Consider the following 18,209-nt stretch of genomic DNA (forward strand, 5'->3'; position numbering starts at 1 on the left):
CTGCTGAACTTGCATCACGACTAAACCTTCCTTTGGAAGTATGTCCGATGTTGATGACTGGCTACTCGATGGTGCAGGTGGACAAGGGGTAATAGTTGCTTGCATTTGACCTAATAGAGTAATTTCGACAAACAATTATTTTCCGTGACAAAATTGTATAAAGAAATAAAAATAATCGTAATTATATAAATAAAACGATACACGACAATGAAAACTACGCATAAAATTATTCCTTTTTGTTTTTCAAAAGTTACAAATATAAAAAATATATAGATATAAATATAAAATACCATTTCCCATTCAAAATTTATTCCTTACATAAATTCATTTAAAAGATAGATCACAACTAGTAATTTATTGCAGAAGGTATACAAAAAAATGTTAAAAAATATTATCTTTTATCCTACCACTTATAAATGACTCATAACATACAACTTTTCTATTCAACTAACCAATTTGCTGTGGACTAGGAGCAGAACGGTGTCCATGATGAGGGCCAGATACCACCGACAAGGTAGCCAAATTCGAGTCTCTTGGCATACTAGTATTTGCCATAGTGGAGGATGGTTTATATTCTCTTACAAAAGTGATATCATTTCTATGATCCGTTTTTAATATACTCGATATCGTTGGTGTTCCAGAGTTTACTGGTACCGAAGAACCACCAGTACCAGCTGGACTGTTAGGATTACGTTTCAATTGCATTTCAATAACACCAAGCATAAGATCCTTCACAGTGAGGGGATTGGAATTGCTTGTGGTGGATGGAGGTGAATGCGAAGGAGGTGGCACCTGTTGATGCGATTGTTGATGCTGTTGTGGCAGCGGCGTGGAGTTATTGGCAGTTGTCAATGTGACGACCACGCTGTTATTTTCTAAATCGGTACCTCCCTGACCTTCGTCCGCCGTCTCCTGAAACAATCAGCGAACCTCTATCAGACGGCCCTATCAAGTGACAAACTTCTTTCCATATTTAATTATAAGAAAATAAGAAAAACGAAACATAAACTAGCACTGAGATCATTTTAGCACGTTCAATAATTAAATTTATTCTTGAGGCATGTAAATCATGTTTGGTATGATTTAATTAATTTACACGATTTCAATTATTTTCGACAGTTCTTAAGTATAATAATAAAATGTTCAATATACAGAAGAAATTAAATAATGTCATAATCAGCTGGAAATAGGACAGAAAAATAATTATAATAGCATAATAATATTTATTTTAAGACAAAAAGTTCAGAACACAAATAACAGAACGACATAATTGTTTATTAAAAATAATCCAAATGAAGTTATAATACAGTGAATAAAGTTGAAAATTAAAACTAAGAGATTAAAGGAAATTTCAAAACTTATGATTTAATACTTGAAAGTAATGCACTTAAGAAATACAATTAACAAAAATAAAGTATCATAAAGGTCCGTTTTTTGGCACATAGGATTAAAGCTAATTTAGCAAAACTCGATTGCTTCAAATATTAGCAGCTATTCATATGATATAAAACATGTTAAAATGATTTTTCTCATGAATGCTATACAAACTACAAAATTTACTCTAGCATTCCCTCTTAAATGATAACTGGATAAAAACTTGGTCTTACCGTGGCAGAACTATCATAATCTTCTCTAGTACCAGCCGAAGCAGCGTTGCTACTTCCACTGGCGGAAGACTGTTGTGATGGACCTATGCTCACCGGTGGTACCAAAGACACCACAGCAATATCCGCTAACTTCTCACCGAGCTTCTGGTCCGTAGATCGTGAGAAAGACATTGGTAGATTTGAGGATGCTGTGACACCTGGTGTACCTGGGGTTCCACTGGACAAATTGTTCGCTGGACTACCTGCACTGGCTGTATCACTTGAATCATGGACCTACAGAAAAAACAAAATTTAGAAATAATTATATTAGATGAATTAGAATTATACTCTTAAGAAATAATAATAATATTAAACCAGCTTCTACCTTCAGATGAATATAAGAAAGTAAGTAAGAAATTTATTTAATTAGAATTAATATATTATTTTCACAAAACCATGTTATAAAATTCTCTGGATATCAGTATATTGTTTCCAAGATTTAGCATAAAAATTACACAAAATACGAATGTTTCCCCTCTCTAGTATCTGAAAACTGATCGTGAATGTAGTAAAAATATTTTACCAGAAAATTATGCACTGTCCAACAAAAGCACTGTCACTCTCAAGAAAGACTACTAATTAACAGCTTACCGCCAGTTCATCGCAGCTACTCGTACTGCTACCACTCTCTTCTTCATCCGTCAAACAAGGTCTCCTTTCTTCACCTAATGACTGATAGTATTCTGCAACCACCTGATCTAAACTCAGCTTCTTTCGGTAGGCAAAGTAATAGTTCTTGCACTGATGATTCGTCTTTCCAGGTATTTGCTCGGCAACCTTCACCCAGTTTGTACCATGCTCTCGTAGGGCTCTCCTCAATTGTTCCAATTCCTCGTCCGTCCACTGTCGAGCAAGGGAATCGGCTGTGTCCTCGGGCACCTCGGTACCACTGGTCAGGTGTGGCGCCAATCGTCGAGATATTCGATTGAAGCAGGCCGAGCAACATTTCGTCGCGTTACTTGGTATTTCTGTATAAAGAAAGGCGAGAAAATTAATATGTATTGGTAATAAACATGTTTGAAATATAATTTATAGAAGAGAAGAATTTCTTAGGAATTAGATTGAGCATCAGTAGTTGAATTAATTTATTTGATGAATTACTTTTCAGTTTTCCTACATATATAAATCATGAGTGAGTGGAAGGATATCTCTAAACATTTCTATTTTATTCCTCAGTGTCTGATAAGTATATTTTTCTTCACTAATTATTCTAATTCAAGTGCTACAAATTTTCAGCTTACACTGGGAGTGAATTTTAAATTTTATGTTAAGCTAAACATTGTTTATTTCTCTTAGCAAATATTATAATCGCTCAAAGTCAGAGACTCTTCCTTTCACAACGTTCTCGTATATACGAAACTTACGGAATTCTTGAACAATTGGATCACGAATTTCAGCAGGCAAGTCGAGCCACTTAGCGGGCAACGCTCGCAGCCTCTTGACCCTGGTTTTCGAGCTTGCGTTGTTCAAATTCGGACAACCTGGTAACGGACACGCGGTGTACCGCCCTCTAACGGCCTTGCACCTGCAGGTATTACACACGCGAGCACCAGGTGCAATCTGATCCTCTCGCAGGCCGTATTGAGACGCTTGACTCCGTGGCAATGCTCTGCTCTGCGTGTTTCCCTCGACTATGTTTTGACAAACTGTACAAGCGTGTGGACCAATCTGTCTACCACTTTCTAAAAAAGAGAAACGATATTTTTTATTACAAATAACGAAGCTATTCTGGATTATTATTACTATTTTCTTATTAAATTATTCAAATTAATATTATCATTTTCCCAGGATAAAATATATGGTATTATGCTAATTTTAATTAATTATTATCGTGTGGAATAAATGAGTCTACACTCTTCGAGATCGTACATTGTTAAAATAGAAAATATCAAGGATTCCCAAAAATATCTGGAATTTCAAACATTTGTATACTTCGTTCAATGAAAACTGGCAGGAAGTATAAATACCTACTCGTGAACGACATGTGATTAAAACTGAAATACATTTTTCTAATACATGTATATTAGGAAACGGAAAGGTGAAGGGGGACCCTCGACGATGCCCTCTTTTATTTTCCATCCCTGAGCATCGCGTTGATCATATGGCTCTATCACTGATTACGTGATCGCGCAACCATAGCAACGATCACGTGAACGTTTTGTTTGTATTTTTTATCTTTCCTCGTTCGAACGTTTGAACATTTTGACATTTTCTTCGCGATGAAGTTCAGCAAATAGCAGGCAAACGCTTGATACGCGGCGTGCTCAGCTCGGCAGATTCCGAGGCGGAGAAGCAAGAACTCCAGCGAAAACACGGAGAGCTTCGCCGAGTATGTAGCGGGAGGAGGAAAAAGCGATGAAACAGCAGCAGGTCGGACAGGAGGAGGACGGACAGCCGAGCTATACGGAAACGGAGCGAGAAACAGAATAATTACCAAGACTTTGCTGGTTAACTAATTAAGGGTAGCCAATTAAAAAGTTCTCTCTCGCCCGCGGCCTCGCAAACATTGACATAGAGGCGGGAGACATGGTAAAATCGCTTTGATGGTTTTACCCCGGAACGCTGGGTGCCAGGTGAAAAATTTAAGTTTATTCTTTCTCCGACCATTATTGTCCAAGTATCGCGGGGTCATTTGCGTAAGTACCATCGTTGAAAAGCGCTCGAAAGCGAAAGAATGTGAGGCCAGGTGTGCGGCCACGTTTCACGAAATATTTTCTGGTGCGCGTGTGCCCCTGAACCGAGATAGAGGATGGCTTAATTGGCTGATTGTGTGAATCTCTTGTGATTTTACGGAGCAAAGAAGTTTAAGAGTGGCTCTTCACGCGGTTATCTAGAATGTAGGAGTGGGAGAAGGTCGGCCGGTTTTTAAATTGTTAATGGCCGTATTTAATCGGCATTTTGAAATGTTTCGAGTTACCAGGAGTGTCTCGGGAGAGAAGTGGCGAATTTTTGTGGGTTACTTTAGAAGGAGTCGTTGAGTTTAAAATGTTGCTGTTTGTTTTTAATTGGAAGTATGATAACGAATAAATATTGTAATTGGGTCACAGATGTAGATTGACAGAGTTACCTTGTGTATGTACATGTAAGAAATATTCAAGTAATGGAGGTATTGTGGATAATGTATTTACGTGGGAGAAATCGATTTTTGCATTAAGACATAATTTTGCGATGATTATGTGAAACATTGACTTCTTGAATAATTTCACATTCGAATTAATTTTCGTCGATATATGAATAATTTAAAAATGTACATTTGTACAATTATCACCGTATTTTTACTGAAGTAAAATTTTTTAGCGATTTTTCGATGTATATTTTTTTATGTAATAATTTTCAGGTCGTTAGAATATTTTTTACAAAAGAATTATTTTAGTTTATAATAAGTATTTTCTATTTTATCAGATATTAAACGTAGAATTAGTACACAAATTAAAATGACTGGCTTCAAATATTTTGGAATATTATTAAAAATATGTGTCTGATTTTGGACAAAATTAATGTTGTAGTTTATTTACGCAGGAACGTGATACATACTTATTTATTTTCATTAAACTATTTTAATGATTATTATTTGTGTATAGTGTATTTAATTGCATATTATATAGATCTGTAAGTTTTAGTCTTAATACTATATGTATAGTTATAAGCACTTGTTGTCAATTCTTTTTCATTTGATATTAGTTTTATAAAAATATCTAAAAAATATCTAAATAGCTAAAATCTAGCAAATGTACATTATGTTAAATATAAAGTAAAAAAGCAATTAAAATGTACATTCAAAAAGTGTATGTTATTTAAAATTTAAACCCATTTACGTTTATATTCTGATAAATATTTGCGAAGCATATAACAATTTGATGATGGTCTGAAACATTTAACCTTGGTGTCATTTATTTGTGAAGTTTATATATTTTCTCGTTGCGTAACGTAATTAATAAATTTGTGGATAACACAACGTTTGTAATAATTATTAATTTCTAGTATCGGTTGAATATTTTGTTAATTTTGCATTATTATCAGGGAGCATATGTACACCAATCAAATAAATTACCAGAGAATTTGGTGTGAGAGACAATTAAAGCTTCATTAATAAGCTAATTTGCAACTCTCGATATTGTTTTACTTATGTACGTATTTTCACGTATTACCATCTTTTCTCATGATTTACGTAATTGAATAATAAATTTTGTTTCGATATATATTAAAGTGTAATATTTAGCATTGACAAAATATTAAATCATATACAATATTTTGTCGATATTATTAATGAAGGTATCATTATAGAGCAACCATGATAAACGTTAATTAAAACACAGTTTCCTTTTAATTTTGTACGCATTGTTAATTTATAAAATTGAGAAACATTACTTCATTAATTAAATATAATATTTCTGAATTGAGTTGAGATCAACTAAAATTTAATCAATTCTGCATATTTTTATCTACATACATTTGAAATCCTAATCACACTAAAAGACACTAAAAGATTCTATTCAAGAAATAATACGACATACAGATATCTCTCAAAATTTTTCAACATACAAAATACTATACTAATTCTTTCAGCAATGCCGACAAATATATCCGTCAGAAGATTCCGCTACTGGGCATATTATACAATACATTATTTTGTATAGTATTTTCATTCTATCAATATACATTCATGCATAGATAACATCCGATCTCTTCTTTGACGTCCAAATTAAATAAATATAATTAAAAGCTGAATAGTTTTAGCTCTATGATCTAGTTACTCGCCCTATTAACTAATATCAAGAAAGTTAATTTAGATTTCTGTATACCAACAAATAGATAGAACCATCCCATTCGACAAACGAATGAATAATAATAATATCACTACCAATAACAATTTAATTCACCTAATTTTTTACAACCAACCCAAGCAATTATCCGATCAATTTTATCCAGGTTTCGTAAAATTACCCATTGGATCATATGCAATGCCTAAATTATGAGAGGCAATTTCTCTGGCACTTGGGAATGGCTGCCAATCAGTGTCGCGAATATTCTCGTATGGCGTTTATATGATTGCTCGGTAGACAATTCTTCCTCTCGCGTACTGGTTACCGTCCCTCCCGCTATTCTAGGCTATATTTGGCCAATACAGCACCATCGGTAGTCCTGCGTCGACAATAATTTTCTCTGAGTTTCGAAACACACGGATATACCGCGTGACAGGTCTCGAGAGATTAGCGTACGTATCATCGTAGTTCAATATACGAAAAGTGCGCAGATCACTTTGAACGATTGCAAAATCGCCGATAATGGGTGAAATATTGATGGGCTGCATTGTATTTTTGTTTGATCGAAAGTTTGTTTTAATTATCGCTTTTTAAATGGAAGATAAGCGATTGATTATTGATCGAGGTTTGGAGTTGTTATATGTTAGTATGGTAACACTTGTTGATTATTTCTGACCCTCATGGTTTTTAATTGGTGTTATGGATATCTGAAAGTTGAGTGCTTGGATTAGGATATTTAAATTTTGAATGTTTCCATGTGAAATATTAATATGACTGAATATCTTGAAATTTAATATCTCTAAGAATTGTTAGAACCCTTAGTAATGATAGCGTTGACAAGAAATTTGAAAACACAGTTCGCGAAAATGGTATTATGTATTATAATATTCTGAAATTTATTACAAATTTGTTATATCTAATTATAGGAAACAAACAATTGAACAATGCTAACAATACGTGCTTAACTAAAGATATATTAAATAAGTCAACAAGAATTCAGTATGTCTCACTATAATATCATTTCAGAAATCAATAAAAAGAAAAAAGAGGGAATCACGCCAATGATTATGTGTCTCTAATAGTTCGTGTAATTCACCAAAAATTTGCTATTCCTAATTCTAACCTCTGTAATATATAAGGAGACAAAGTTATTAAATGTTTAACCGCATCAAAAGTCATTTATATGCAACTCCAAGCTCTTAAAAGAAATTAAAATTTACTATATCTAGTGCTGGAATAACCAACAAACAATATTTTACCACAGAAATTCTTTAATTTTTTTTTTTAACAATGATATAGTTAACCCTTTATGCACGAGTGCCACATATATGTATTTTGTGGAAGCCATCAGTTTAGCAGAGGAACGCATACATGCGTTCGACGAAAACAACCGATAGGGCCGAGGCTGTTGCGACCCTAGGACCCTCACGTCTCAAGTTAAGTGGTGGAATACTTTATGTCCTTATTGTCAGCATCGCTATAAACGAAAATCACGTTTAAGCAGAAATGTACACTGGTAGTTTTGAATGAATATCGCGGCAGCAGCTCGGCCCCCACGGTTTACTCAAAACCGCTCCGTCCGCAATGGGTTAAATGTTCGTATGTATGTATGTATGTACGGAACAAAAAACGGAAAGAAAATGATAGAAAGATGAAAGGAAATGTTAGATTGTAGCGAATTCTCTTTGTACAGAAGTCTCAAAATCTTTTAAGTACTTAGGTTCTCTAAAAGTCTTAATCGGCCCTGTTTAAGCTTAACCTTAATTTGTCAAAGCGTAGTGAAATGTAATAAAAAGCGCAGTAGGAATACCAAAACTTGTTTTGGTTATTCATTAAATCATCTTGTGATTCATTAAAAATCGCCTATATGCAGCACCAATATATTCAACAAACAACACGTGAGTAAAAAATGCCAATAACTGCTCATCTCTCTCAAGCGCACATAAAAATGGTGAAATACGTCATGGAACGAAATAGCAGGATGCAGTATGCAATGTTTGGAGAGAGGGAACTCAGAACACTTAGATATCTGACATTTCGCGCAAAGCTATTTTTCTTTGCTGTATTGAAGCATTCACGGCCGCGAAACAAAGACTACAGTCGAAAGAATGTCGTCGAGCTTGTTCAAACGATAATCCGAATGGAACTAGAGGGCGAGGAACAGAGAAAGACAGGAAGGAATGAAAAGAGAGTGAAAAAAAGAAAAGTATAGTTACCGCTGGTAAGGGAGAGACATTAGCCACTTGCTAATTAAGCTGGTTTGAAACAGAGCGACGACAAGGAGTATACCTTGAATATTTCATAAAGGGTATCACGAGAGAACTAGTCCCATACACCTTTCCCCTATCCACCACCCTTTCTCCCCATCTCATTTATCTGCCTTCAGTTTCACCCACGTGTGTATAGTCCGTTTAGTCATATGGTCGTAAATTATTGTATCAAGCGGCTGTATCAATTGATACGGAAATGGCACGGTAGTCGCTAGTACCGAAGTTCGTATGCAAGTTGCAGCTCTAGACAGTGACACGTCAAAGAGTAAAACGAAGAAATTGCCACTTAATATCTAATTAATAACAGTTATTATCAATTTACTATCATGAAATTGTGGCTAATATTTTGGATAGATAACAAAATTTTTATTTTCCATAGGCTGTGATTAGAAATATATTATAAGGGGAAGAAACATTTCAAATCGTTATCGTATCATACCGAATGACAACTCCAGGTCTTTATCTCTTTCAAATATTTTAAATTACCATTCCAGCAGTGTAAACATTTTCTGTTTGACTGATTTTATGACCTAACTATGTATATCACTCAAATTGGCTATAATTTTAGCTTTTCTTTTCACAGCTTGAATTTTGATCGAAATTCATTACACGTGTTTCTATCACTCCTATTGACGGAGATGGATGATCGATGAATAATTGATGGATATAATGTACGATTTTTGTAAATATGAGTAATTATATTGTGTATATGGAATGGAAAACCTTTGTTGAAACGTAAATTGAATACAAGTAAATTTACGAATACAAAGTTATTAATTTAAATAAGATTTTTGGAATTTCAACAATAATTTGAAAATTTGCGGATAAAATTGTGGAAAAAAATATGAATAGGTTTAGTTATCTAATACAAAACTTAGTTCCATCAAACATTCTAAAATACAGTATTTTTGAAATTAATATTTTTCAGGTTTAAGAAAAGTACGTTGATTCACGTTAATTAAACTCATTACCGAATAAAAAAGATTGCTTCGATTTATTAACAAAATTTTCCTGAAGCGTTTACATTATATATATATATTGTACGTAATTTTTCATATTCGGATTAATTTACCGACTTTCACTAATTACTAAACTAAATATTACAAGGAATAAAATAAAATAAATATGAATGCAGTTGAGTATATTCTTCGATCTGAAATTGAAATAAAATATACTACATATATAGAATGTGCTAAACAATGCATATTTAATTTCTTTTGTTTCATCCGTGAAGGCGTACCGTGTGTATCGATGATTCAAATGTCTGCGAACAAGCATGCAAGGATCAGCTAATGGGTTAAACCAACAAGTGAGCATTATTACGCGTATCCCCTAAATGCATCCAGCAATTCTGTGTTAATAAAATATTCCCTTTGATTATGACCGTACACGTGTACATGCGTATTATGCGTACAGCAAACACGGAATATTGTCGATTTATTCATTATCACTGGGAGTTAAGCACAGAAAGAAAGCACGATTAACCTGGCTTAAGCAAATGTCTTTTAACGTATGTGAACTAAATGAAATAAACAGAGTTTATTAGTGACGACAAAATGTTCTGCTTTATTTTACGTGTAATTGTCACGATTTTGGATCATCTAGTCACTGGGGGAATTGCGTAAAAGAAGATTTATAAGTACATGTGTGTATCTATATAGTTTCTTCTTATTTTATTTTTTGTTTTAATTATGGTTCATTTTTATTTATTTTTTTTTATTTTTTATAATTGTACTATATTATGGTTCTTTGAAATGCTTATATAAATATTATAAAATTTGTATTTCATCATTCGAGAATTTTCATATTTCCCTTTCTCAGCACCCGTGCAATTAAAAACAAAAAAACGATATATAAAAAAAAAAGAAAGGAAAAAGGGAAATTCTAAATGTTTTTTCCAACTCGTACCTGTTCGATGAACAGATTCCTTTTCACGAGGAAGTACGGAAATTAAAACGAATAACCGAAAGGGGTTGAGGGGGTGAGGGTTTCTCTTCTCCTCTTTGCGCTGACGTTTCGCTCGAGGCATCGAAACACGTTTTTTTATTTACGTATTTATGAGATTACATAACGGTCGGACTCGACAAAAATGATTAAAAGCAAATATGTACAGTGGTTTTTCGCGATGCAACGTATGGCGAGGACAAGGAATCCTCAAATACATAATAATACAACGTACAGCCGAGTCAAATCAATCGTAATACTACGTTACGGGAGTAACGAGAATTCATTTTTCCATAATCCAATATGGAAACCGCGATTTAACTGTGTTTTTCATTAAAGCGAATGCTACGTGTTCGTATATACAAGAAATATACGAAGCATAACGCGATAATGGAAATTACTAGCCGTCGATTATTTTTATTCGTGTTACGAAAGTTGATGGATTATACCACCGGCTTGATAACGGAATAAAATCTTCGAAATTGGAGAACTTATGGAATGGGATCCACGAGCACATACGCGTATATCTGCTCAGGATGATTCGATTACCGTGTTTGACCACGTGTGTTCACTGCAGAACGTTTTAATGATGTACAAACGCTGCTCTTGCAGAATTCATGGTAAACAAAAATTCGTTAGAATCGATAGAGGGAAGATCATTCTTTCTTTTCATTTTTTTATTTTTATTAAATTACATTGTTTTCCTTAATAAATCCGTCGTTATCATGGTGAATCGAAGGTGGAATTTTAACGACTTTCAATGCATTCGAAAATCTTGTAATAACAGATTTTTGGAAACTTGTAAAGTTTTTCCAAAGTGGAAAATTGTATGCTGAGAAATATAAATGTATCGTGTGATAATGGTCTTTTAAGAATTTTGAAAATTATTAGAAATATTTGTTCCGAAATCGTTTTGTAATTTGTTTCGGGAAGAGGTATGTATAGCTCTGATTATGGTTATTTGAGTATAGTCTTTCTCATAGTCCTTGCACCACTTTCAAGAAAATTTCAGAATAAAGTTTCTCGATTTTATACAATGAAAAAGTCATATTAAAAATAGGAATATAAATATGAAATTTTCTTGGAAACTATAATAAATGAAATATAAATATATCTAACTTTTTAACATACATTCGACAAAAAAAAAAGGATTCGATGAATAAAATATGTAATAAATGTCTGAAAGAAGTTTTTCATAAATCATATGTACATTAAATTCTTTCATATCCAAATTTTTATTAAATACTACGAAACATGATTTTTCAAGGTCTCATATTTCAAGTATGTCTCCTGGATGTTACGAAAATTCTCTCATACCTTAATTGGGTAAATATTAATATTACCGAGTTTATATCAATATTTTGAAAAAACCTGTTAAAGCAGAATTTGAAGAATTTTTTAATTCCTGAACTGATGATTTTTATAAATCACTCTGCAATTCTTCTAATTAAATATAAAATTAAATATAATCATACAAATTATATATTTAATAACTACAATTCTAATTTTTTTTATCAAATTTTGCTTGCGAAAACGATATTTCATATCCAACAATCTAAAACTATTATCACTGTGGATATATTGCAGCGTAACAAATTAAAATGAATTACTTTCCAAAATCTTATAATTTGTAATCAGTTAATTTATTTTGATTACATTGTACAACAAATTTTTACTTTTTCTCTAATCCGTAATATCCATTAGGTGATTCTACTAGAGTTTATTTTCTTGGATCCAAATCCGTAATCCAAATTGCCCTATCTAAATTAAGTATTACATAAAAAGTAAGAATGTTGGGAGATTCGTTGTTGTCTTACAAAATAGGTGAGAGCATTCCCTATTTATCAATGTCTATACATGTACAGAACATGGAAATCTAAACTATGGAATTGCAAGTGTAATTTTAGTTTATAAAACGTGTATAAATTATATAATCTATTATTAATAACAGATTAATATTGTTAATAGCAAATTGTTCACGACGTAAATTTATAGTAATAGTAAAAAAATTAATAAATTATTAACTATTAAGGCGAAGAAATAGTAATTAATAAAATCGACCAAATTCAAAGATTTCCAATTGGGGTGGGGGGGGGGGCTCGGCCGAAAATATCGAGTGCGCGAGGGGTGGGGGTCCGAAGTGAGGTTGGGGTTGGCCACCCCATCCTCACCCCACCCCATTAAACAATTTACTAATAATTTTTGTTTTGTTTGCAGATATTAATTATTTTTTTCTTCCAGGTTTTAATTTTTTTTTTTTCAGGTATTAATTACTTTTTCTTTTTCCAGATTCTTTTTTTCGTTTCTATTGATTTTTATTTTACAATTCGAATATTTCGTATAATATTCGAATGTTTCGTCGTTGGGTTATTTATGTCTCATCGTTGGGTTCTTAATAATTATTTTTTCATTTTCAGCATTTAATTATTTTTCTTCTTTCAGATTTTACTTTTTCCTTTCTTTTGATCTTTATTTGAGAATTCGAATATTTCGTGTAATATTCGAATGTTTCGTCGTTGGTTTATTCATATCTCATAGTTGGTTTGTTTCTTTCTCATCGATGGGTTGTTTCCTCCACTTGGTTAACCTTCATGGTTTCTATTCGTTCGTTTTCTTTCCTCCTACTAATCCGTTTCCTTTCAGGTTTATATTAACAATAATATATTCTGTTTTAGCTTTTAGGTTTCTAAAGATTCATGAATGGGCGGCGCAGGATGCATGTGTTTAGACCTAAGTAGTTATAAGATAGATTCTTAGATTAAATTTCATGTGCGTGCTTTCTGTATAAAGATACGCTACCTAACTTGGAGCGAAACATATCATTTCTCTATACCCCTCGTTTACCAAATAGAACATAAATGTTCTCGCGATAATCGCGATTGTTCTTTAGTACCGACTAGTCTGCGCGATGTACTCTCTTGTACTCCATAACTCCATGTTTCATAAGTCATCCAAACGATTCGTTCCGACACACACCCTCGCCACTGCCACCCTTGTCATGCATCGGTTCTAGGGTGGTCGGCGGGTTGGCACTCATCTGGAATCAATTCGAGGGTCTGTCGGCCTTAGTCGTCCTGGGCACCAGCGCGTGCACGACCGGGGTATGGGCCCTGTAGCCGTGACACTGCATATAGGTCTGCCGTCAGTCCCCATGGGATGATTAATTTCTCCCCCATGTGGCAGGGACCTGCGTGACCGGCTACAGGGCCTCGCTAGGGACCCTCGGGTTGATTTTGGATGTTTCGCTGGTTCGTCGATCGCTCTCGTTCGCGAGTAAGTCATGGCAGGGTCTGCGGTGGCTGGGTGGGCTAGGTTCGATCGGGAGGGTGCCGAGGCATGAAGTTGTCTTGTACACGAGAGTACGTCTCGTAGGCTAGTCAGTCTTCGAATAATCGCGAACTCGTCCGGGCGCGAAGCGTTTTTTTAACTTGCTCGCGTCTTTATAATTAAAAACTATCTTAGCGTTGCGATAGTAGAGTTTTAGTATACCGAATCGAAACACCTTTTGTAAGACACGAAATTTAATAAAGTGTCAGTAGCTTCGCCTTAATCTCCTTCGCTCCAAGTTAGATTAGGGTATCTTTGATACGGATAGCACCAGTAGGTTGCGCCACTAGGGCGCATGTCGGGTTTCGATGCGTAGCCACCTCCACGTGGTGAGACCTGGTAATTGGTATCGTTTCCCAAAGAATAATTTTTGAGAAACGATACCAAGCTAAGAGCTACGCACCAAGTTTAAAATATATCCTATCTATTGTAAATTTTTAATGTTCCCTTTGAACTTTTGCAATTTTCCGAAATTTTAGAGCAGAAATGTATTCTTTTCTTTTTCGTAGATTATTACATGTTGGCTTCATTGCACTTGGTAATCGAATTACGCGTAGTTATGGCACTGTCGGGGCTAGAGAAGTGATTAATGGCTGTCGTATACGCGTTACCAACGAATTTTTTTCGATCTAATCTAATTGAAATCTGTTTCGATAATTCTGTTCCATGGTTTCTTCTTCACAAAAGCGTAGAAAGTACGATCGGTGGCTTCTTTTTAAACTTTGATGACTAATCATAATTATTCAGAAACACAATTATAGTTATGGATAATCGTAAATCCGGGATACTCTCACCTAACTTTTGCAACAAGACTGAATCGCCTAACATTCTTACTTTTTATATAATACTACTTTTTGTATTGTGAAGACTGAGGGTAATGGGATCATTTCGATTACGGATTTGTCCTCGAGAAGGTAAATTTTACAAGAGTTATCTAACGAATATTGCAGATTAAAATTTGTGTTAAAGAGTATTAAAAAATGAGTACATTTCGTTATATTTTTTTTTACTAGCAGCAAACTGGCTATACCCTATGATCGCGGCGACAAATGGTGGCAGGAGTCTTGCAAATACAGGATGATCGTTGCAATGGTGCTCCGGAAAACAGATTAAACTCTGTCTGAATGTGATCTGGACGTGTAAACAGTGCCTTTTAATCGAAGAGCAGAGGTAGAAAGGGACGTGAAGAGGAAAGAGATAGTAGAAATGACTATTCATTGTTGGGGCAGCACTGAATTCATCTTTATAATATCATTTTCGTCTTTTTAATTTTTAATTTTTAAATTTGACGACTTAATTGTATTAATAATTCTATACTCGTTAACTATAATGGAGTGATAGTGGAGTGATAACTTTTTATTTGAGATATATCATAGTTAAATTAATTAATATGTTTTATAAAATATCAATAAATGATATCTTATATTAACGATATTTGGCTTTCTGCATATAATCAGAACTATTGTTGATTAACTATTTTTGAACTATTGTTGAAAAATAAAGAATATCAATAAATCATACAATATGATGAAATAACAGATTTATTATTCCTTCTACAAGAAAGTGCTAACTCGCGATTCGCCATTTCCTGCAACGATAACAAAATGGCGGCTGTCTGGTGGTGGAGCCACCAAAAATTGATTAGAAAATCATACAATTATCAATTTATTGTATTTCAATAATACTTAACAACATTTGGAAAAATTGTAATGTTTTCTTTTTAATGAAATGAAAGTCTGCAGCCTTTAGAGTGTTTAATTACATCAATCACTACAAAAAGAATTTGTATACAAGAAAATACGGAAATTAGACACTATCGCAATTTTTACTATCTCGACAGATAAGCCTGTATGAGTGCACACTGTGATGCCATCATTATGAAGCAACCCTGTGACTAATAATTACTTTGCACCAAGAAAACCGACCAAAATACCCATAACTTAAACATCCCATCTGAATAGAATTGACAAATCTAATAATTTCATTAAGAAGTAACCAATCTTACTGCTCTTCGAGCAACATGCACGTTAAGAAGAACAAAGATCAATTCTCACATCCACGAAAACTTCAAGTACCAAATCAATTGTTCAATCACTATTAAGTAACATTCTATACCCGATCATACGCAAACAGATTTTTGTCCAGACATATATTTATATATGTATATTTATGCGCTTACAAGCAAGTAGAACACACGAGGAAGGCTATATTAACCGTATACGATGTGTACCCATACGTAGATAATCCATTATTTGCACAACGAAAACGCGGCCATGGCTCTCATCGGATTCAACTCTCCTACTCTCCCTCCCTCTTTACCAACCGTCTAATGCACACAGGAATGCGACGGCTGTGTGTTGCCCTGCAGCTAAAGGTATTAATTGGGATTAAGTAAATCAAGACGCTAATTAGCTGGCGCCAAGAGTGCGCGCGAGCGCCCACGGCTTTTCGACCTGACGATGAGCTACCACTACCGTTCTCTCCTCTACCGAAATGTTGCCACCCCCACAGGCTTTCTGCTCTCTAACCAGTATAACTAGCTACCAACACGGGATCACCGTTTCCCTGGCCATTTAATTTTCCTACCCATTTGCTGTAGCCACTGACTGCTACGATTACAAATTACCTGTGCAGACAGGGAACCCGTATATTCGCGCGTACTTCGTTTATATTTATGTTACGTAATTAGCGACACATCTCTCTGTCACGTGCCACGAGCCGATGTTTAAAAGGCAGATAGGACTTTGTTAACGTTGTCGGATGATTATCTTTCAATGGCCACTGATCGTGACCAACGATTTGCCTTCATTCGGCTTTAAAGTCGTATTGTCACGATTTTGTATATACTGAAGGGAGAGCTTAATTAGATTGCTCCTCTGTGAATGATTGATTCGTGGAAAATCATTATTGTTACTGTGGAGATTCCTTTTTTCTCTTTTTCCCTTTCTTTAGTAGTGTTCCCTTTGGAAGGTTGCGAGGAATAGAAAGTTTTTCTTGAGATTTATGAATGGTATTGACAACTTTTTAACAATTAATTGTAATTTTTTGACGATTTTTTTAGAATTTTTCTGTATTGTAATTCTATATAAGAAAACTGTTAGTTTCTATTTTATTGTACATGAAGTATCGCACGATCAGTACTTTGTTTATTTAATTGTTTAGTTAATCTAAGTCTTATGGAGCTCTTATTTGTTAAATTATGGTATTCGTCGAAGTCAATTCAGAATGCATTTTAACAAGTGTAGAATATAACGTCTCGATGATAATATCTTATTTCATTTCAACTTATTATTAATCCTTCCAGGGAATGATACTCTTAAAAAAATCAAAAACAAGGAGTAGCAATAATTCCTGGGACATGTCGAACTACATGCACGTAGAAGTTCACATATGTCTATTATGTACGGTTTTTGAACCATCGTGAAAACTAACTATTATACTATTAATCCTACAATAGCTACTAAAATACTCATTATTTAATTAAAACAAAATTTAATCCTTTCGCGAATAGGGCCGAAAAATTTGTGCCAACAGTGTTGCGCAGGCAATATAACACGCGTAGCAAGAAGAAAATTCTAAAATTATAACGGTAATGTTAGAAAATAATTCAACGATGTATACGATATCTACGATACATTTATCGTAGATACGAGCCGTGGTGGCGCTAGTGAGTTCAATGGAAAATCGTCGTACGTTGATCACTTTCTCCCGAAAGGTATAATTATTTCTTACACATACAACCATTCAAACTAGACAACTCAAATACATTTCAACTATAATTAGACAGGTCAATGAATAAACACAACAGCATCGTCCATTACTTCGATGAATCTCAGACCCTTCCCAATTAACCCACAGCATCCAGCCTTTTACAATCAATTTATATCATCTACGCTATCTACAAGTATTCGCTAACACTAAACCCTCTAGGATCAACAGGAAGCAACCACCAAACTCCCCTTCCAACCAACAAAGGCCTAACAAAAATCGTCCACCCGAAGAAGCCGCGTCACTAAAAACTGCATAAATCCCATCACGAGCGCCCACACACCGTAAATTCGATTGCTTTGCCAATTACGCACTACCCCATTAAAATTGGAAGCAGAGAGGGGAGAAGAACCTAGCCACCATATGGGTCGATGAAAGGCAAAGAAAGAATAAGTGAATTTCTGAACAGGTGAGTATTTATTTCATTACAAGTGAAAGAGCGTATCTACAGAAGACTGAGAAGAGAAAGAGTGAGTGTGCGCGCGCGCGCG

General features: G+C 34.4%; 1 protein-coding gene across 7 annotated transcripts in view; it reads right to left on the bottom strand.

Annotated features, from left to right (window-relative positions):
- Smr (nuclear receptor corepressor smrter) overlaps positions 1–18,209 on the bottom strand; it is a 93,914-nt gene that overhangs the window by 3,778 nt on the left and 71,927 nt on the right. For 6 of the 7 annotated variants that reach the window (XM_017908790.1, XM_017908784.1, XM_017908785.1 and 3 more), the window contains 5 exons: positions 3,011–3,328; positions 2,238–2,614; positions 1,608–1,880; positions 453–912; positions 8–110 (listed from right to left, as the gene is read on the bottom strand). In XM_017908790.1, the coding sequence (XP_017764279.1) occupies positions 8–110; positions 453–912; positions 1,608–1,880; positions 2,238–2,614; positions 3,011–3,328 (1,531 nt within the window). The remainder of the gene's footprint in view (positions 1–7; positions 111–452; positions 913–1,607; positions 1,881–2,237; positions 2,615–3,010; positions 3,329–18,209) is intronic. The other variant, XM_017908789.1, reaches the window with a different exon arrangement.

The sequence above is a fragment of the Eufriesea mexicana genome, unplaced genomic scaffold, assembly GCF_001483705.2.
Source record: "Eufriesea mexicana isolate 0111107269 unplaced genomic scaffold, ASM148370v2 scaffold12808, whole genome shotgun sequence".
Lineage (NCBI taxonomy): Eukaryota > Metazoa > Arthropoda > Insecta > Hymenoptera > Apidae > Eufriesea > Eufriesea mexicana.